Genomic DNA, 22,595 nt, shown 5'->3' on the forward strand with positions numbered 1-22,595 from the left:
CAATTATGGGATTGAAAGCCAGAACGCACTCCCTCAGTCAATTCTCACGCTGGCTTCAAGGGCTCCCCAGGGAATATGGTTCTAAGTCCATTTGTGGGGGGAAAAAAAAACAAACTCACTTCTCCAGGCGGTGCCTCATTTCCACATCCCCACTGGACCCAGCACCACCCTGAGGAGGCTTCCAAGAATCCTCACCAGGTCGGCACCCACTGCTGCCACTCACAAACCAGAGCCCAAACTTAGGTAAGGCTCTGAGGTAAGAGAGAGAAAAGAGTTTGGTCCAGCCAGGGCCCCTCAAGCACCCCTTTGGAATCCACCCAAATCCCTGGAGGGTCTCCAAAAGGCCAGATATGTCTGGGCCAACCCATACAGCAGTCAAGAGTACCAATCTTAGGACCCTGGAAGCAGTCTGCACTCAAGGGGTCAGTAACTGTTCAGGAGGATGGGAAAGACATTTCACGGAGAGGCCAACAAAAGCAAAAGCACAGAGCTAGGAATAAGCGTGCGTGGGATGGCCTGAGATTCCTTATGCTAGAACAGTGGCTTGGGTTGGGGGTGGTAGATGAGGGCCACAGCCTGAGTAAGGCCTGGTCCTATCCACTGTGGGAACCGTCCAGTGGCACACCGTTGGTACTCAAGAAATGTGTTGAGCTATTGGCTACTTGAAGGTGCAGTTTCGGGTCTAAATTTGCTGCACCAAAGGCATGAATGATGGGCAGGGAGATGAGGAAAAGCAGGCGCAATTTGGCTGCGCGGTCCAAGCTGTAGCCAATCTCCAGTGAGATTCGTTCTGCAGCATCGTCCAGATGGAGGCCAATGAGGACCTGGACTGGGGGAAAGGAAAGAAAACTGAGGGTACCAGAAGGGAGAATGTGGATGAACTTGGTAACTAACTTAAGGGGACCTAGACAAAGGGCAAGGCTAGTGATATCTTTTACTTCTGGGCTCTTCCCCTCTAAAAGCTTGATATGACTCATGAACACTACATTTGTTCGTGCAGAAATGTTTATTAGGGCCTACTGTGTGTTAGGCAACTCCATTAGCCACTGGAGACAAAAAGATGACTCTCCCCCCCGCCCCATGAGGATACAGACTGGGAATGTGGGTAAGTAAACAGAGGGTTACAAGAACTTGGTAAGTACTCATATAAAGGAAGTAAGGGGTACTACAGGGACCCATGGGAGGGGTTGCCACCCAGGATAGAGTCAGGGGAGGTGGGGAGAAAAGCTGGGTGCAGGATGAGCTGTCCAAGAAGACACAGCTGTGCAAAAAGCTCAGGTGAAAAAGAAAGCATGGCAATGGGAGGGACAGTGCAGGTGCCATCACGGGTGGAATGCAGTATGCGGGGAGCTGTGAGGGACCAGACTAGCTAGAAATCCCTCAATTAGGAGTTTGGCTTTTATCCTAAAGTCAATGGGGAAACCACGGAGTGTTGCATTTGCATTTTAGAAATCCAAGTGGAGGTTACTTGACAAACCAGAGGTCGATCTTCAAGCATTCTCTAGGACACCAGGGATCAGGCAGCAGGTAGAAAGTCTGTGGCTTTATGAGGGAGCTGTGGGCATCTAGGGCCCACTGCAAAAGTAGCCTAGGAAGGGCTCAGACCAAAGGCTCAGGAGGAAACCCGCAAAAATTGTCATTCGTACAGTTTAAAAAAAAATGGAGGGGAGCAATTTTCAACCTCAAAAGGCAGAGGGACTCCATCCTAGAAATTCATTCATTCACGGTAGCCAAGGGGCGAAGGATGCTAGGCTCCATCAGACAGACCTTGATTTTTCCCCTTATCCCACTATTTCCTAGCTTTGGGACTCTGGGCAAGTGGTTTCAGTCCAGCATCCTCATGTGTAAAATGAGAACAACTCTTCATACCTCAAAGGGTTGCTTTAAAGAGACACAACGTAAAGTTCCTAGCATACACAGGTGCTCAAAAAATGTCGGCTATTGCTTTTCTTTCATTGAACAAACATTTATTGAGTACGCTGGCCACCTGCTAGGGATGACAGAGATGAAAAAGTCCCGGTTCTTGCCTTGGAAGACTCCCAAGTCTATCAGCCAGCCCCTACTCCCTGCCACACACATCTTCAGGTACCCCATCTGAGCTCTAGGTGATCCCCAAAGGTGATGAGCAGCCAGGCCCAGGACTCCTCGGCAGGTAAGCCGGTCCCAGTGGCCCCACCCAGGGCTCCTGATCCAAGGCCAGGCCAGCAGCTTGAATGAAGAGAGAAAAAGCTGTTCTGCTTCCGGTACAGCAGAGCTAGTCCAGGAATAGCCCTACACCCTGCATCAACACTACTCAAAATTAATGAGCAGAAAAAGAAAATGATACTTAAGCCTTGGAATAAAGCCCACTCTTGAAGGCACCTGCAATCTCTAACTGAAAACTACCCTCCAGTTTTGGTAGTTTTTGGTGAAAACTACCAAAACTAAATTCAGTGAAATTCCCACTTAAATTATATTCAGTCACCTGGCACCTGATAGTAGGAAAGACCAGTTCTGATGCCAACATCATTCCCCCGTCGCCACAACAATATATCTAATTTGATCAACTCTAGGAACTACAAAGGTCCCAAACAGCCAAAGACCTAGAGGATCCTCATTAACATTAATTATGATGCTTATCCCAGTCTCATGTAATTTGTTCTCCCTTTCTATCACTTGTACTACATTTTAAGCTCATCTCCATATTCCCAGCTCCCAGTACGGAATCAGTCTTAAGAAATGTCCACTGGAGATGGCTGAAAAATCCAGGGAAAGGCTCCCAGTATCTTGATATCCCCCTGAGGCGCCAATTAATGTCCTGTCCTCTGTGAGTTTGTAAGCCATTCTCTTTTCAGCCGGAAAAAAAATGGGTCAAAACAGTGTGCGAGGAACAATCTAGGTTAGGCAATTAGGAAGTGCTTCAAAAAATCTAAATGAATTCCCAATGGACACTGCAGAATTCACTTCTCAAAGTATTAGGAGGTTAGAAGCATCTAAAGTCTCTCAGCCCTGAGATTTAACAATCCGTAGACATGCACACCATATGGAATTTCATGAACATGCTCACATGGGAAAAGATCAAAAGGGCTCTCTCATTTTTAATATGTATTTAAAACCTTTTCTTGGAGCATTTAAAGTGAATAACCCTCAGATGCCCATGAAGGAATCAACCCCCGTGATACCAAAACCATTTTCTGTATCTGAAAGGGAAGATGCTCTGGTGAATCTCGGCAGCACCTACATACTAATCCTCAGTCATCCAAACAATGAGTCCTCTGAAAGCCATGCTTTCTCAGGCCTGTCTTTTGCAGTTATATAGATGTAACACAAAAGGATGGTGACCTTGGAAATCATCTCTATTGGAAGACAAACCACATCACAAATAGATTTTATTGAGGATGACAAAGGATGGGGCTTCTGGGTCTGTTTCTAACATTGTGTGGCTTTGAGTCATTCCTCTTAAGGTAATATAAAGAATGTGCCTAGGGCTTCCCTGGTGGCGCAGTGATTGGGGGTCCACCTGCCGATGCAGGGGACACGGGTTCGTGCCCCGGTTCGGGACGATCCCACATGCCGCGGAGCGGCTGGGCCTGTGAGCCACGGCCGCTGAGCCTGCGCGTCCGGAGCCTGTGCTCCACGACGGGAGAGGCCACGACAGTGAGAGGCCCGCGTGCCGCAAAAAAAAAAGAATGTGCCTAAATATTGTCCCAGATGCTGAGTCAATGTCTACTAAATCAGGAATGTTTTACCATCAGACTTGCTAAACCTAACACTATTCTAGACCCAACTAATGAGAGTGTCATCATTAACAACTTGACCCTATGTGACAATGGTCTCACACCCTCATCTATTATTAGTGCGGCTCTATCAGATGTTCTGTGGTTATCCAGGATGAAGCAAGAAGTCCTAGCGAAGTCAAGAATTGCCTGTTTCTAAAAACCATGGTGGGCAAGAAGGTGTGAGTTGAGCTCCAGAAACAGAAGGATGAAGGAAATGGAACACTTGAGCCACCTGCAAGGATGCATGTTTCAAATTATCTCATATTTCATATCCATTCAGTTCCACTTCAGGTATGTGAGTAATCTAGGTGGAAAAACTTCTATTTTGTCCTGAGTTATCAGAGCATTGTGGCTGAGCCACCTTGGATTTAAAGCCATCTCCATGGGACTATGTTTGGTCTCTGGTCTCATCTACGCAATGTCCATTGCACAGACTCCACTTAAATTTAGAGAACGTATCATGGGAATTGGTATGGAGTATATGACTCCATCAAGACAGGTGAGATAACATCACATGATCTATTTTTGTCGGTTCTATGGACAACTTTCCATAGCATTAACTGACACAAAACGCCCACACACCTTAAAAATTAAGTTCCAAGTGATAATAAAACTAGAATCATATTCATGTTTTTAGAACTATCTTTACCATGGAACTTACCAAAGAAGGAATATTTAAGTAAAACCCAGCCTCCAAGGAAACTTTTAGGAAAAAAAATTTTTTTCTTTTCGGTACGCGGGCCTCTCACTGCTGTGGCCTCTCCTGTCGTGGAGCACAGGCTCCAGACACGCAGGCTCAGCAGCCATGGTTCACGGGCCCAGCCGCTCCGCAGCATGTGGGATCTTCCCGGACCGGGGCACGAACCCGTGTCCCCTGCATCGGCAGGCGGACTCTCAACCACTGCGCCACCAGGGAAGCCCAGGAAAATTTTTATACCAAAATTCTATCTGAAGGAAGGTACTGGAATGACTTACCTATTCATTTTAGAACAGGAAGCTGATGGTCATCAAAAAAAAGTCAAAATGGAAAGGGCATCAGTAAGCACTAAATTGACCTAGGTTTCCTACAATATCTCTCTACTGATTTCTAGAGGTCTGACATCAATCCAGGTCTCCTAGACCCGAGGCCACCAATTTGTGATTTTTTCACTTGATCAGTATCTTGAGTGCCATCTAAAACTTAGGCAAATTAGAAAAAAGTCAGAAACTATTAAATATTAACACTGAGGCGATGCATTGCATTGCAATATTGTGGCAGAAGTTTTTCAGGGCAACATGCTCATTAACCTTGCATGCATAGCATATATATTTCCCTTCCCGAAACAGAGGATTTTTTTTTTAAAAGCTTCCTCTCTGTGTCCCACTTCAGCATAAATCAGGATACATGTATGTTATTAGTGAATACTTAAGAAAAGTTTGAAATTAGTACATGGATTCATTTTTAAACTATGCTAACAAATCTAAATTAGCATTTAAACGCTTCCCGGAAGTTTGACATTGTGAAGAACTTAGAACATCCAATGTTTCCAAGAACCTGGATAGGTTTGCCACATAGAATAACAGAAGACTTAGAAGACAGGGCTATGCCCTTTATTGGGGCCATCCTTGAGGATATCACAATATAGTTGCTGTGTCGAGTTACCGGAAGGGTAAAAGCAAGATCATTAGGGGAAACTGACTTTAACATAAAGTGTTTCAGATAATACTTTTGATGATCTTATAAGTGGATAGGTCTAGTCTATGGAGCTCATCACAAGGTCTTGCACTTCATGGCAATTCATCATAAATCTTTTTTACAACGGGAAAACACAAGTACAAATGTTTAGATGACATGCACAGTGAGTAAGACCTGCCTACTTCACAAGACTGCTCTAAGGACCCAATTATATAACATACATGAACACACTTTATAAACGGGAAAGATCTAAATAAACATAATAAACACCTAAGTTCCCACAGTAAAGAGTAAAGCGATGATTTGGTCATAACGACCTCACAGCATCTCCTCAAACTGTGCTTCTCAAAGTGAAGTGTGCCCAGAAATCACAGGGATATCCTGCCAAAGCGAATTCTATTGGGTAGGTCTGGCATGGGGCCAAGATTCTGCTATCTACCAAGTTCCTAGGCGATGCCAACGCCAGCTCCCGGAACCACCCTCCTGAGTATGGAGGCTCTAAAAGACCATCCTAATTCTTGGTGCATGGCTGGCCTTACAGGACATATTTCCTGAGTATATTACAAACGTTGGTTATCCCTAAAATGAGCTTTGGAATAAGCAAATAAGTCTGTATGCTTCATTTGGATCTGAATAGAGTACTTTACAAACTCAACAGCAAAGTGCTCTTTCTTGGGCAGCCAAAGAGCTAAAGCGTTGGTTTTTAATTAGGTTGTCTGCTAGTTTCAGTTTTCTAGGACAAGAGTCAACAGCATTGCAAAAACATCGGAAGCTAAGTTGCCAGTTTACCATTATACGACTTCAGTTCATCTCAAAAAGGAGGTAAGAGAAGGAGGACACTGTACTTATAAACACACACACACACACACACAAAAGAAAAACCTGCCAATTCCAAATTGGCAGGAGAGACTAAATTATCTTTTCTAACTGAAGAAAAGGGCTCAAAATATCCAGGAGAAAAAAAACACCTGAGCAAACAAGCAACTTGCAGAAATGCTGCTGCCTCTTGACACAGAAGCACTCTGGTCTTACAGAGGCAGCAGGGAGTACAAAGAAACCAGCAGGCCCTGCAGGCCAGTGGTTCTGCAGACTGGGTCTGCAGCAGAATCACCTGGGAGGGCTGGATGACACTCAGATTGCTCCACACCCTGTGTTTCTGATACAAATAGGCCTGAGGTAGGGTCCAGGATTACGCTGTGGATGCTACTGCCAGCCCACTGACCAAGTCTGGAGCAGCACCGAGTCTTTGCAAGGGGAGGAACCATGACCCCCTCGCATCTGGACCCCAGGGCCTGGTACAGTGGCTGGCACCCAATCAACAGTTGCTGAATGAATGCCCATTATAACTTTCATTTCCAGAAACAATTTTACTACTTACTTAGTACACTTGCTGCAGGCATCTTGTACACACACTCATTTAAAAAAAACTACACATGTGAAAGGCATGATAACCCATGACCTGAAGGGGCTTTACAGTTCAATTAAATCAATTCCAATCGTAGATACAAGTAACACAATTTTCCCCTACACTATCGGAACAGTTCAATCTTTGAGCCTCTGCCAGTGAGGTGGAACCAGACAACTCACTTATCCCAACGACCCTAAAGAAAAATCCTACTTCTGTAAAATAAGCCAATTCATTTCACGCATACTCACGCAAAAAAATGTATTTTTTTTCATCAGGACAAGAATTTGCCTGGAGGGAACACAAATATCTGTGTCCACACTGGAAACCCAGAGATGGCCTCCTTCATGGCTCTTCCAGGAGTTGGAAACCTAGGCACCAAGGAGCCAGTGCACTGCTCCACAGGTTAAAGTACTACGAAGGCTTCAGAGATTTCTTCTCTAACTCCTGTTTACCAAGCAAAGCTCAAAAGGGGCTTTGGCAGGCATTTTTCGAATCCTCTGCCTGACTGGCATGTTACCATAGTCACATTCATTCCGAAAAAAACAGGTGTTTCTGTTAAAATTAGCTGTTTCAAACTGTCAAATATTTTAGATCCCTATGCCAGCTTTAAAAAAAAAAGTATTTGTAAAATAACCAATCAGGTGTAAGCGATGCTTCCAGAATTATAAACTCTAGATACTTTTTGAGAAACATGACCCGAAATTAAAAAAACAAACAAAAAAAAATGGGGTGGAGATGAGGATGGGGGAGAAACATACACACATACAGATACACACACAGACACACACACAGATACACACAATTTTTGCATTTCCTAAAATCAACCCAGAATGAATAACAGAAAAAGGCCAAGCTTAAACAGCCAAGACAGAGCTGTGCTTTTTCTAGCTAAGCCTTGTGTTTGAAAGCCTTTTGTCCCATTGACTTTGGTGGACTGTCATAAATAATGGCTTTTGTTCCAAGAACCCACAGCCATGATTTCCTTCTCTTATGACCATTCAGAGGAAGCTTTTCAACATCCCTAGTCAGGATGGTGCCCATTAAGCCCGTGTAAGAAAACTTGCCCTCAGAAGTCAGAAGAGCCCAAAGATAGATGTCTTAAATTAACGCGTGTGGTTTAATTTAACAACAACAACCAAAAAAAATCAGGCCACTCTGATTTTATTCCTGGAAACAGTATCTCTGCTGCCCTTATTAAACCCAATGAAATAGGTGTGAGATGTTCCTTTTACAAAATCAGGGCTATTTCAAAAACAAGTTTAGCCACCTGGTACACTGGGAGAAAAGTTAAAATGTCAAAGAGCTGTGTGTGCCCAGCTAAGTGAGTGATGCACACAGAAACACTGTGCATTCCTCACTCTGCTTTCCTGAAGCCTGCTGAAAACACACAAGCAGAATTCACTTCAAGCCACCTGCTGGATAAAATATCCTAAGCTTTATCTTAGAGACAGAAGGAGGAAAAAAGAGGTCAACACATCACTGAAACTTTTAACTTCAGAGGACAGAGATTTTGACTACAAGTAAAAAAACCTTTAATATACAGAAATGTTAAAAGCAACTAGCACTTAGCTAAGAGGAAGAGAAGTTTCAAAATTAATTTGGTGACTAGCTAGTTAACTGCATCCAAGTAGATAGGAAAAGTGATTTTTTTGGCTTGCACTGTCCTGAAAATTGCTTCTGCAAGGAATGAGTCCAAGAAACAATTGGCAATTCTTTTTTTCCTAATCAGATACCAAATTTGCAGATTTCTGGCTCTGATTGTATTTTACTTTGTTCCTTTCAGTTGACTCTTTGTGATCTGCATAGGCTAAAGGAACCATACAATTATAAACTTCAGCATTACTTATGTAAATTCAGTGGATAAAAATAAGTAAAAATTCTTATATGCAAGCAGGATTGTCATTGGCACACGGGTTAGGTAGGTTTCCTTCCCTCAAATACTTCCTGAACCTGACTGATCCAGACTTAAAGAAGGGCAGGGGGAGAGGAATAAACATGCAAGATCATTTTCATCTTTTGAAGACTTCAGAAATTTAAATCTACCAGGACCTAAGAGAGCAAAACAACTGCTCCCTTGACCGTTCTTAAGAATGTATACACTCGACCACTTGGAAGACTTTTTCAAACTTCAGAGCTCAACAGTTGTAGTAAACCCAGCACAGGTTTACGAGGTCCTATAGGCCGAACATGATGTAATAAATACAGCCATTCAAGTAAAAACAGTCACTACAACGTTCCTCTCCAACATATCACTGTTGAAAAACCTTTCTTTTCAGATCTGTGAGAACTGCAAAGGCTTAGGCACAACAAATCCCAAGAAAAATGTACATGGAGCAAATTTAAAGCATGTATGAGTTTTATCCATGTGGCTCTCTCAGGATAAGCACGGCAAATACATTTGTCATTTTTTCAGTGGGAAAACTCAGCTAGGGTCAGCAAAACCATACAGCCCCTCCCCCAAAAGATTTTTTTCTTAAAATTGTCTGCAGAAGGGACCAACTACCTTAAAATAACTCCGCATTTCACTGAACAAAGCATCCTTCCAACATACAATCAACCGGGGCATATCAGATCAAGGTCACAAAAATAAGCCTTTGCCTGCAATCATGCTGTGGGTCTAGAAAGCTCTTCTCACACTTTCCAGAATACCTCTCCCTCTATTAAAACAGTCTAGAACACTCTACGCTTTTGTGTTGTTTTTTTCTCCTAAAATCATAAGCAACTGGATCTTGTCTGAACAGACCTGTCTACATACTCTCGCTTGATGTACAGTACTTTTGCAGGTCCATACACAGATTCTCTGACCTGGGAAGGCTGGCATTCCACACAGGATTAGGAAGAGGCTTACCCTGAAAAAGACAGGCAGAATACAAATCAGACTGCAGTCAGTCTGAACCCTGTTCATTAGAACAGAAAAATCAGAGGGGACAAAGGAAGCAAAACTACTTTCCAGGAGAAACAGGAAAAAAAAACCCCACTCTAGCACTATACGTAATCCAACCATAAATGTGTCCCCTGCCTCTACAAGGAGAGTGTTACACACAGTTCCCTCTTCTTGAATTCTAGGCTGCTCAAAGAAGTTAACTCTTGACGAAAAAGCAGAAAGGGCTGAAGATTGGGAACCCACCTCATTGCTCCCAAGCAAACTTTCCAGGGCATCTTTCCATAGATGACATGCAGCCTGCAACATTACAATGATTGAAAATCAACAATACTTGCAAAAAGCCATCTGAGAAACATAACATTTTATTAATAGATGAAATAAATACTCCAGTACATGCAAGGTAAAAACTTGACATTGGGGGGGGGGAATCATTCTATAGTGTAAATTAAAAAATAAAACACACACTCACAGTAGCTTTTCCCCCCATTTGCAAATCACATGGCAAAGTCATACTCTTTCCACACCAAGTATACGCCTAACCCATCACGACTGCTTAAAAAAATAACAACATACAAAAAAGTTAGCTACATCCATGTCTAAGGAGAGAAAACTGAGGTAACCTTTCTCTTAATTGGGGGGGGGGGGAAGACCAAAAAAGAAATGAACCCATGACCTCCTTCCTGCCCAATTAATAATAAAATTTAGTGGAGGAATTCCGGAAGAGGAGCCGGGGTAAGGGGCAGGGGTAATACCGCAACCAGCAGATGACACATCTTCCATCTCCTGGTGTGGGCTGCTGGGCACCGGGGGCCCTCCGAGTGCGAGTGCGTGTGTAAATGGTCTGCATGGCCCTGCCTCCTGGAAGATTCCTCTCGAGCATTTAACATGGGGTGGGGGAGTTCACTTTTGATTTCTTTGGTATAAATGGAGAGGGGCAGAGAATAAGTATCTTCCTTTAGCCTGGGGGGGTGGTGGAAGAATGGGACGAGGGTGGGAGGGTGCTAATTCACAGAATTGGAATTCACTGGCGGTAAAGTCCTGGGCGAAGACCTCTCCCTTAAAGCCTGAGATAGCAGGGTGCAGCCTTCAGACACGGCGCAGGCCGAGTTCCTCAGCCTCTCCCTGTGGTCCGACATCTTGGCGCCCCCGTCGGGGTGCTGCGCCAGATCCCTGAGGCACTGGGTCAGGAGCACGCAGGCCGACACCACACTCATGGCGCCGCCGAGGATGGCGGTCTGCACCGCCTTGCCCTCGGCGCTCACGGCCGCCGCGCGACCCAGGAACTGCGGCTCGGTGGCGAAGCCCACCAGTGCGCTAACCGCCTGCACTAACGGCCCGCTGAAGAGCGCGCAGCGGCTCCGAGCCAGCTCGCTGGGCGCCGCCTTCACCTCGCGCACGCAGGCCAGCAGCGCCGACGCACTCGTGCTCATACACTTGACGCCAAGCTTGAACTGCTCGCGCGAAAAGCGGTCCCGGGACTTGTCACTGGCCAGGGCGCACGCGTCCGTCAGGAACTTGAGGTTGCGCGACAGGCCCTGCGACACCTCCAGCAGCAGCTGCGGGGTCAGGTCGGCGAGCGGGGTGGCGCGCAGCACTGCGCAGCCCTGCTCCACCTCGTGGCGGCAGCGTGTCACGCGGTAGCGGTCCACCAGGCCCGGCTGCGCGGGCTGCGCGCCCGGCGTGGCCACAGCCGCCAGATAGGCCGCGTGGGCGGAGCACTCGGTCAAGGACACCACTAGGTCTCCCAGCTCCACCAGGCTGTCCCCCGCTTCCCCGAAGCGGCCCATGTTGAGCTGGCTCTGCACGTCGTGGGTGAGGATGGAGAGCCCCTTGGTGCGCGCGATGATGGTGTCCCGGCATTGCTCGAAGGACTCGGCGCCGGCACAAGCGGAGGCGGGGCCCTCGAAGAGCACGGGCCGCGCCTCGCTCGACAGCAGCAGCAGGTCGGCCACCAGCTGCATCTTGCCCTTGCAGTGGTCGCAGACAGACACCAGCCTCTTCCGGGGCTGCGAGCAAGCCCCGCCGACGGCGCTCGCTGGAGCCGGAGAAGCCGCCTCGCCAGTGGGCTTCCCAGCGCTGCCGCTAGCCATCGCGCCCGGGGGGCACTGGCATGCCGCTGGGGAGCCCGCTACCACCGCCGCTGCCGATGCCGCCGCCCCCGCGGCCGTCGCGACTCAGCTGGCCAAGGCCGCGGTGCCTTCCCCGCACCATCATGCCATCCACCGCCGCGGGCAGAGGGCACTGGGCTGCGGCGGCCGGAGCCCGGGCGGCGCGGAGCGGGCCCGGGGGCCAGAGAACGCAGGAGGCTCTTCGGGGCGCGGGGAGGGGGCGCAGCGTTCGGCCTCTTGGAGGGCTTGCAGGAACCATGAACCGGAGCAGAGCAAACTCACAGACCGCGCTCCTCGTCGCCGGACTGCCAGGAAAGTCCCTTCTGCTGGGTTGCCGCCGCCGCCGCCGCCGCCGCCTTCCTGGGCATGGCCCGGTCCGACCGCCCGAGCGGGGGAGGGGGGGGGAGGGGGGCGGGAGAGGGAAGCTGGGAGTTGTCCTTCCTTCCTTCCTTTGAAATCAAAATCCTTTCCTCGGGGAGGAGCGCGGGCGGCGTCTCAGGCGGGCTCTGCTGTCAGCCACCTCGGGCTCGGCGGCGCACGTGGGCTTCAGGCGCCCAGACACCGCCAGGCGGCACTTCCCCGCGACGGCGGCCGCGGCTGACCCTCTGGGACGCGCGGCCACCCCGTGGGCATCTCCTGCCTCCCGCTCTCGGGAAGCGGCGCCGGCGGCGGCGGCGGCAGGGCCGAGGGTGTGGCCGATGCTGGCGCGGCCGAGTCAGAGTCGGGCGGGAGCCTGCACTGATTGCGCTCAGCAGCCGCCCCGCTCGCGCTCTCGCCCGCCCGCCGCGCCCGGGCGTGCCGGGAGCCGCGGCGGCCCCTTCCCGCCTCGCCGGTTCACAGAGCGCGGCCCGGCGCCGAGGCGGCACGCCCTCTCGGACCGCGCGCCCCGCGGCCCGCCGCCGGCTGTCGGCGCGAGTCCATCCCCGTCGCCTCCGCCTCGCCTTGGGCCCGCAGCGGCTGAGCTCTCCCGAGACCCCGGGCCCTGCGCATCGGACGTCGCCGCGCGCGTCTCCCCGGCGGCCCGGCCAACTCAGAAGGTCCCCGCGGCGCTGCGGCAACTCGCCCGGGCCCCGGCTCCTGCCATTTTTGTCAACCTCCAACTTCCGAGCGAGCCGGGAGAAACTGAAAGGAAGGGCGGGGGCCGAAAAGCAGAGGGGAAAACACCCGCTTCCTCTCCCCGCGCGGCTTCACCTCTGAGCGCGGCCGTGGGTGCGCCACCGCCCGCTCGCCCTCCGGGGCTGCTGGAGGCTTTTCCTCTTCCCGGCCGCGCCTCGCCCCCCAGCTCGCCGCCACCGCCGCCGCCGCCGCCGCCGCCTCGGCCGTAACCTCCCTGGAGCCTATAGAAATCTTTTGTGTGGCGTCACCGCCTTTCGTTTAAATCCCGCTTCCTCCTCTCGCCCTTCCTCCCGCCCCCTCCGCCGCTCCCGGATGCTTGCGCGATGCGCTGCTCCTCCCCCGGGAAGCTGGGTGGCAGCGGGGGGACGCCCCAGCCCAACGCGGACGCCGGCAGCGCCCGGCCGGTGGTCCCCGGCGGAGAGTCGGGGGGAGCGGACCGGAGGCAGGCCCGCCCGGGCTGGGGGCTCGGCGCACACCCTTGGGAGACCGGGCCGCAGCCGCCAGTTGGCCATACGTAAACTCTCAGCCCAACCGGGGGGCTCCACGCCTCCTCCCCGCCCAGGGAGCAAGTCTAAAAGGTGGCCTGTGTTCCGGACCGAAGGGAGGAGGACACTCGATACCATCCGCTAGAGGTTTGCTGGGGTCCGGTCATCGCTTTTTGCGGGACGTCGACCGGTTTGCCAAGCTCTCCCCCGCCCTTTGTCGTGTTTGATCCTCTTCCACGGTGGGATTCTGGAGGGGCTGTGCGGGATGAGAAGAGACCTGGAGATGGAGTCCGCAGAGCCGGGCTAGACGCTTCCCGCTTCCGCCCTTTAACTAAATAGCCCTTGTATAGTTAGAGCGCGAACTTTGAACCAGACTTCCTGGGGTCAGTCTTCCCCCAGCCATTTATGAGTTGTGTGACCTTTTGCAAGTTATCTCTCCAAGTATCCGTTTTCTCCTTTCGAAATCAGATACTGTGGACTGACCGCCTGAGTACTGGGCTCATAAATGTAGCTCTTAGACTTATGAGGCTTCACCGGCACAGTTTGCCCTCTCATAACTTCTGTGTCTCCAGCTGTATAATGGAATTAGTGGCCGCAGTGAAATTAGAGAAACAGCCTTTGAAGGTAAACATTATTATTCCCATTTTACAGATAAGGAAAGTGATGCTCAGGTGCCTTAAGTGCCTTCCTAAGGTCAAGAAGAGAGCAAATGCATGAGCAGGGAGCCAACCGCCAACCTCATTTTCATTTTACCCAGTCCTTACTCTTCAGAAAGTGGTTGAAGCATCTAGGCTTCCCCCATTCCCCCCACCCAGGGGTCCCCCCACCTCTTAGTCCTGAAACACGTCTAGGTGCCCAGCCCAGCACAAGCTGAGTGTGTTCAGCCAACGGAAAGGTTTGTTCTTCTGCCCCTTCCTCGGACCTGGTGTCACCTTTTTTCAACCAGTTGTAAATGTCACTTGTAACTAGGATGAACTTGCAATTTATTGTCCAACCCGAAACAGTTTCGAGAGTGACTGTGAGACATGTTACTAATAAATTAAGTGGTAACAACAGATCCAAACCTAAATGGATAGTCACCCTGCTTATATCAGTAACTTAAAGGGTCCTTATATATCTTCTAAAATCTAAATGAACCCACTTATTTTGCAAACCAAGGCCAATAAAACTGCTGATTTTCTAAACTAGTAGCAATTCCTGTAGGATTAATCCCTTTTATTTTTCTACCAGAGAAAAACTGTTGGATAAGTCAAGGTCTTTCCATGGTAACCCAGGAATAGCATCCTAGTCCGACTTAGCTCTGAAAACTTATGAGAAAGTCAGACCCTTCCCTCCATGCCTAGTTTACTCATGAAACTGCTCTGGGATCAGGGAATTTTTTTTCCAAAGCCACTTGGTGCTGCTGAGGTCAGGGGCACCTGACCTCTTCCTTTTCTTCTACATAGGCACTTTCTTTGGTGAGTGTTGCTGGAAATCTTGTACCCCAACAATGAGCTGTGTGACACATAAAATGTCTCGCTATATTCAGTGACGTTTGGTTTAGTTTTTAAAATCGGATAGGATTGGTTTCTTGGCCCTACCTGCTTCATTTTTCAGATATGGCATCTCTTCCTAAACTAATCCTTTGCAGATACTGACTCCACCTTCCTCTAGGTCACCTTTACTTTGTGCCATCTTTCATCCACTCTACAAACACTGGGCACCTACCGTGTGCCAGGCCCTGTTAGAAAATAAGTAATGTGAGGGCTCTACCCCCCTCTGAAGAGTAGAGTCCAGAGAGAGCAACAGGGAAAACAGGTCATCACAACTTCCCTATTGGTATAGTGAGAGCACAGAGTCAAGAAACTAGAGTCGAGAGAGTGGTACTCACTCTCAATTAGGCAGGACCATGTCATCAGTTCGGGAGCCTGTTCTAGGTGGTGCAGCTGAAAGTTGATGGAGCCTCCATAAGCCTAGGCGACCATGGAGCAGACCCTCTACTGACTGTGTGGAACATGTAACATGAGCAAAAAGTAAAGTCACTGTGAAGCCACTGAGATTTGAAGGTTGTTTGTTGCTGAAGCATATTTTCGTCTAACTGGATTAACAGAGGAAGGCAGCATCTACCCCTAGACTCACAGCAGTAAGGGCTTTTTCTGTAGAAAACATCACCCGGTACTCCTTCTAATCCTCTTTTAAAATTCACATATGATATGAACCAAAGGTACCGTGCAAAGTATTCTTCATTAAAGTGAAAATTGACAGAAGCAAGGTGCAAAGTTGTGGGCTGAAGGACTGGCTGGCGGAAGGGGAATGGAACAGACAGCAAGAAGCTGGGGGCTGTACAGAAAATGGCTTGGCCACTGGAGAATGTATTCTCAGTGCCCAGCTCAGGGCCAACACGTGGTAGGCATTTAATAAATAAATGAATGAACAAGATGCAAATAGCTGACTGAGGATTTGGGGAGGAAAGGTGGAAATGACAAAGGCCAGATTAGGGAAAAATCCTGTCCTTCCTTCTTTGCCTATTCCAGTAGGTGCATCCTCCACCTGGACTTTAAGCAGGTATAAGACAACAGTATGAGCCTCTGATTTTTTTGTGTGTGTGTAGTAAAATATTCATAACATAGAATTTACCATTTGGCCATTTTTGTGAACCTAGCCACAGATCCATGGTATTAAGTGCGTTCACATTGTTGTGCAATCATCACCACCATCCATCTCCAGAAACCTTTCATCTTCTCAAACTGAAATTCTGTACCCACTGAACAATAACTCCTCATTCCCCTGGAAGCCACCATTCTGCTTTCTATCACTATAAATGTGACTATTCTAAGTAACTTATATAAGTGGAATCATATAATATTTGTCCTTTTCTGTCTGGCTTATTTCACTTAGAATAATGTCTTTGTGGTTCACTGATACTGTCACGTGTGTCCGAATTTTTTTCCCTTTTAAGACTGAATAATTTCCCATTGTATGTTTCTAGCCCTATTAGGTTTTGATACCCAACTTTCACACTGCACTCCAGATTTTAGCAGACTAACAACAAAGCTGTGCCTGGTCTACAGTGCCACCTGGTGGTCAGTAAGGGGCATTCTCTGCCTTAATGTATATTTCCTTTGCAGCAGTGTCGCTCTGTTTTGTTTTTGTGCTCTTAGGTGGGCCAGTTCATTCTCAGGCATTCTTTCTTACACGGGGCCAAGCATCATCCTTAATATCTTCCTTTCAATGTCTCTTCTAAAGGAGAGAAATTTATATCTGGAAAAATTTGCCCCTAACCCTCCTCCTCCCTGATTCACTAATCCCCACAGGTGATGAGTGACGGTCTGACATACATTGGACCACAGCTCATTTAAGGAGCAGGGTCACTGTGTGACAGGTCACTCTCCTAACCCAGCATGTCCTCTTTCTGGTGTATTTTGTTTCCATACAATAAGAGCACCTGGGCAGGATCTCATCCATCACTCCCAGATACCACCCTCCCCCCAACCTTCCACCCTCCCTCCCTCCGTGCTGTCTCTCTGTTCACCTGAAGCTGAGTGTGTGAGAGAGGCCTGTGTGTAGGGCCAGTCACAGCATGGCAGGCACACCTGAGCCTTCAGGTCCGAAGATCTGGGAGATCTGGAACTTTCTGCGATCTAGTTTACCAGGGATCCCTACATGGAGGTGAAGGTTGCTTTCACAGATAAATTCTCTACCCCATTTCCCTACTGGTTAATGATCTTTGGATGTATTTTCCATTTTCCAGAACTCTGTAGGGGAGAAAAAATAAGTACTGAGATCTAGGCTCCCCAGATCCTTTACGTGGAGCCTCCCTGACCCCTAGACATACTCAGGCATCTGTCCCTTTGTGCCTACTGTGCTGTGTGCCCAGCTTCAGTGTGACCATGAGCATAGTGTATTTGTAACTGTCAGCTTAACTCTCTCCCCACCACCCTGTCATCTCTTTAAGGACAGGACTTGATCTGTTCATCTCTTCCCCACACCCAGTGCATTGCGTGGTTGTAAATAAATGTCTGTGGAAATAATAAATTAATGAATTAATTCATTTGCAGTTCTCTGCAAGGAAGGCATCCTTTCATTGAACCAAAATCCTGTTGCCCGCAGCTCTTACTCAGTAAGGGACAGAGAGTCATGGACATTCATGAACCCACAGCAGGGGCGCGGCCTGTGTGTGATCGTGATCTACTGCTCACAGCTCTAAGATTGAATGCTTGGCCTTTGCTTAGCAAGTGTGTTCACCCCATTTCTCTTACCAGCTTGTTTTGGAGGGTCCAGGAAGCTAATTCTTTGGAAACAGATATTGTGAGTTCTCTAAACGTAATTGCATATATCTGTGCTGCAACGTATAGGTGATGTTTCAGATAACACAGATAAAATTCCTACCTTTTCCTCTTAGGAGAGAAACTCAAATCACTTCCATAAATTTTCAAGACAATTGCAGTATTATAGACAATTTGAATTAAGTGTATTATTCTGAGAATTTCAGTTGAAACTAGACTTTTTTTCTTACATGTTGGTGAAGAGAACAGTATCAATCAGTATTTTAGGAGCATCGGTGCATTTATGTGGGTCCCCCCCCCCCTTTTTTTTTTTTTTTTGACGCATGCGGGCCTCTCAGTGCTGTGGCCTCTCCCATTGTGGAGCACAGGCTCCAGACGCACAGGCTCAGCGGCCATGGCTCACGGGCCCAGCCGCTCAGCGGCACGTGGGATCTTCCCGGACCAGGGCACGAACCCATGTACCCTGCATCGGCAGGGGGACTCAACCACTGCACCACCAGGGAAGCCCAAACACAAGTTTTTTTTGCTTGTTTCTTTGTTTTTGGAGTATGGTTGCTTTACAATGTTGTGTTAGCCTCCACTGCACAACAAAATGAACCAGCCATACACATACAGATATCCCCTCCCTTTTGGATTTCCCTCCCATTTAGGTCACCACAGTGCATTACTAGAGTTCCCTGTGCTATAGGTATGTTCCCATCAGCTGTCTATCTTATACATAGTGTCAATAACAATATGTGTCAATCCCAGTGTCCCAATTCCTCCCACCCCACCCCACCCCTTTCCCTTTTGCAAACAGAAGTTTTAAGTGTTAAATTTAATGATACGAGTCCTGCTCTCCTGTTCACAAGTAATGATGGTGACCAGGAACAGACACCCACCCAAGCCTGGGCCAATCACATCCTCTCCTGGAAATCTGTAATTGTAGTCAAAAGATAATCAGTTAGCTGCTACATGTGAGTAAATATAAAGCTCAGGAGATACGTGGGGACTCTTCTTGCACCGAGGTAAAAAGTACTAAAGTAAAGAATGATAAATGGTCATGGCCTCCCCTGTCTCTGCCTCAGCCCCAACCTCAGGACCCTCTTCCCATGATTCCCCATTATTCAGTCTTTAAAGGTTAATATTTGGCACCCCAGAGCCTCCAGAACCGAGCTGTACCCTTCAGGGTACAGGGTACCCTCTCGGTCCTGAATAGCTGGAAACTGTGCCATTCCAGTTTTTCAATAGTTTGAATATCATCCCTGCTTGATTGCAGATATTGCTAGACATCCTTGTGTGCTGTGGCATGACACAAGCCAGGAGGAGCCCAGCTGAGGCCACCTAAGATGGAGAGTAGATGGGGGCTTGATTTTACCATCTGCAGTCACTGAACCACTTAGAGGTACGGTTAGTATTAAACCCCGGGGCAATGGTGGCCGCATTTAAGCCATGACCACACAATCTCTTTCACTTCTGTCCCCTCCTCTCCTGCCCTACTACACAGCCTCAGATCAGGTTCACGCTCTTATCTCATCCCATCTGAGCATTCCCGCCTCCAGACTCCTTTTCAACGGGTCTTCCATCTGGCCTCCAGTTTAACTCTCCTGAGTGCCTTGACGATTAACCCAGATAGAGATGGTGCTACGCTGGGAGAGAGATACACCTCGTCATCCAATAGACCTGGGCTGGGATTCTTGCCTGCCATTTCACAAGCCGTGTGACCTCAGACAAATGATGCCGTTCCAAAACCGGGGTTTCCTCTTGTTTAGAATAAGGATATTATTATCATCATATTATCCCGTCAAGTCCTGACCTCCTGCAATCTGCATTATACTTACTGTGTATTGTTTATGTCCCCTGCTAGCTTGCAGGCTCTTTAGTGCAGGGACTTTCTTATAGTAATCTTTCCATCAGTGCCCCCATGTGGTTCTTGATTGACAGTAGACCCTTAGTAAAAATACACTCTCGCAGGGTTGAACTGAATCAAGTTCCAAACCTCAAATTGGTGAAAATGCAATCAATCCACATGTTTGCACATCACTGGATAATAAACTGAATTGATTTCCTCCTTAGATGAAAGGAGCCCTGGAATTTTGTCTTACACAACTCCAACAATTTCTGTAAAACACTAAACGCCTTTTTTTTTTTTTTTCTGTATCACTAGATACTACGGACCAGGAATCCCAGCACTTTTGCACCTTAACTTGGCAGCTGGCAAAATGACCAGGGTGACCCCTCCCAGCAGAGCGCATGATCAGCCACAGCTGTGCATGTTTTTTAGCATGACTGCACCAGGACAGGGCACTGAGCCACTGGGTGGAGCAATGCGCTCTGGGAGAAAGCTTATGACATTTCCCCTATGATTTCAGAAAAGGAAAGAAAAGACAAAAACTATTTTTTTCTTATGAGTTGTTTCTGCTCAATGTCAATCGGAAATGGCACAGCGTGTATACATACAGATGTATGCACGATATCAGCCACCCTACAGTGGGAGAGCTTTAAACTTCAGTGGTCCTAAGCTTGAAGGTGAGGCAGACACTGTTAACTAATAGTTACCTGTTCAACGTCCACTTCCTCTTTTCCCTTAATAACAGAATCCCAGTTTTATTTGGAGTGACAATGTAGACAGCCAGAAGACAGCCTCCCTGAGAAGGCTAGGTTCCAGCCCTTGAGATGTAAACAGAAGTGCTGTGTGGAACATCCAAGTAGGCTGCTTAAAAGAAGCTGACTCGGGCTTCCCTGGTGGTGCAGTGGTTGGGAGTCCACCTGCTGATGCAGGGGACGCGGGTTCGTGCCCCGGTCCAGGAGGATCCTGCATGCCGCCGAGCGGCTGGGCCTGTGAGCCATGGCCGCTGAGCCTGCGCATCCGGAGCCTGTTCTCCGCAACGGGAGAGGCCACAACAGTGAGAAGCCCGTGTACCGCAAAAAACAAAAAAACAAAAGCAAAAGAAGCTGACTCCATTAAAAGGTGTGCTCCTATTGGCTTTCCTTCCTTCCTCTTTCCTCTGGATGAATGTCATCTTGATGGCTAGGGCTCCAGTAGCTATTTAGGAACTTGTGACATTGAGGATGGAAGCCACAGGCCAGTATGATGGAACAGGATGAGAAAGAGACTAGGTGCCCCAGATGACCAAAGAGCCAAAATACCAGCCCTAGATGCTTAGTATCCAACTGTTTCTGTGAAAGAAAAATCAAACAGTAACAACAACACTCTCTTGTCTTGTTTAAGCCACTTTTTTACAAATTCAGTTTTCTCTTATATGTAGCCTATAAACCTATCCAAGCAAGATATATTAGCTTGCTAAGGGCTGCCATAACAAAGTACAGACCAGGTGGCTTAAACAACAGAAATTTATTTTCTCACTGTTCTGGAGGGTCGAAGTCCCAGATCAAGGTGTCAGCAGGGTTGGTTTCTTCTGAGACTTCTCTCCTCGGCTTGTAAATGGCCATCTTCTCCCTGTGTCTTCACGTGGTCTCTCTATACATGACTGTGTCCAAATTTCCTCTTCTTTTACAAGGACACCAGTCATATTGGATTAGGGTCCACCCTAACAACATTTTAACTTAATTACCTCTTTAAAGATCCTGTATACAAATACAGTCACATTCTGAGGTCCTGAGGAGTTAGGACTTCAACATATGAAATTCGGGGGGGTACAATTCAGCCCATAACACAAGGCATGAATAAGGAGGTTTATTATGGCTCTTTTTTTTTCTTTTGGTAATAGCAGAAGAATTGGTAGTAAATGCCCATCAGTAGGGTAATAAGGAAATAAACTATTGGCATATTAATACCCAAACATACTATACTGCAGTATAAAGAATGAAAGTTCATCACATCATACTGGTAAGTGGAAAACGCTTAAAGAGCTAATACGCATACCGATTTGTAGTGTGCTGCCATAAACACACATATAAATGCAACAAAACCATTTCTAGAGACACTTTGATGTTTGTAAATGTATAGAAAAATGTATACAGTATTCGACAGACTGATAACTGTTTGGTGTGAAGCAGAATTGTGGCTGGTGTGGAATAGAGCAGAATGTTTTTGTACAATGGTCGAATATTTTACAGCTTCATTAAGTGATTCGTGTTTTATTTATCCAATTAAAAATTTAGAAGAACTCATCAGATCAGCCATTTAAAATCCGTGGAATTTTAAAGCATCTCTGGGCTGAATCTTTTTAAGTAAGAATCAAAAAACAGAATGATTCAACCTTGTAAAGGATTAAACAGAGCCGACAGTATTAGGTTAAAATCAGAAGAGATACTGAAGCTGTTTTTACAGATGAGAAGTAATGATTTTTTTAAAAAGCTTTGTCAGGTTCAAGAGATGACAGTAATATTGAGACGAATTGAACTCTCTGTTGAGCAGCAAAGCCCTGGGCCCGATCTATTCACGATCTCCTGAGAAAGTTGCTCTACCTGCCACTCACTCTTTTTCAACAGGCTGTTTTCAAAGGAAATTGCAGGAGACTGGGAGGAAACGTGTGACCTCGTGAAACCTGCTTTCTTAGAGCACAGGCAGCTCCTAGAAGTTCCAGCTCTAATTCATTTCACAGGCGAAAACCTGAGGCCTCGTGAGGCGCTGTTTGAGGATTCCTAGAGGCCCTGAGGGAATTTTTAGACCTGGCCTGCGCGTTAGAGAGAAAAACGTCGGCCTCTGGCGGAAAATGAAGGCGAGCACTCGGGTCCGAACCAGCCCCGGGAGAAAGCTTCAGCCGGACCATCCGGAGAAACCCGTGAGGCGGGGCGGGGCCAAGATGGCGGAGGAGGCGGGGCTTCAGGAGTGGGGGCTGGAGGAAATGGGCCGGGGCGGGGCCTGGTAGGCTACCGAGGGCAGGGAGGCGGAACCACGGGGGCCTCCAGCCTGTAGAGGCGGGGCTGGAGGCGTGTCCCACGCAGGCGACG

At 48.0% G+C, this 22,595-nt stretch overlaps 2 protein-coding genes across 2 annotated transcripts in view; one reads left to right on the top strand and one right to left on the bottom strand.

Moving 5' to 3' along the window:
* Positions 1-10,065: 10,065 nt before the first annotated feature.
* TLNRD1 (talin rod domain containing 1) lies at positions 10,066-13,133 on the bottom strand. The gene has a single exon (XM_007470079.1). It carries the CDS (start codon positions 11,813-11,815, stop codon positions 10,727-10,729), a length of 1,089 nt encoding a protein of 362 aa, XP_007470141.1. The 5' UTR covers positions 11,816-13,133; the 3' UTR covers positions 10,066-10,726.
* Positions 13,134-13,272: 139 nt separating this feature from the next.
* The window catches only part of MESD (mesoderm development LRP chaperone), a 19,002-nt gene continuing 9,679 nt past the window's right edge, over positions 13,273-22,595 (top strand). The window contains exons 1-2 of the mRNA XM_007470082.1: positions 13,273-13,463; positions 22,291-22,509. Of these exons, the coding sequence (XP_007470144.1) occupies positions 13,273-13,463; positions 22,291-22,509 (410 nt within the window). The remainder of the gene's footprint in view (positions 13,464-22,290; positions 22,510-22,595) is intronic.

The sequence above is a fragment of the Lipotes vexillifer genome, unplaced genomic scaffold (genome assembly GCF_000442215.2).
Source record: "Lipotes vexillifer unplaced genomic scaffold, Lipotes_vexillifer_v1.1 scaffold532, whole genome shotgun sequence".
NCBI classification, from domain to species: Eukaryota; Metazoa; Chordata; class Mammalia; order Artiodactyla; family Lipotidae; genus Lipotes; species Lipotes vexillifer.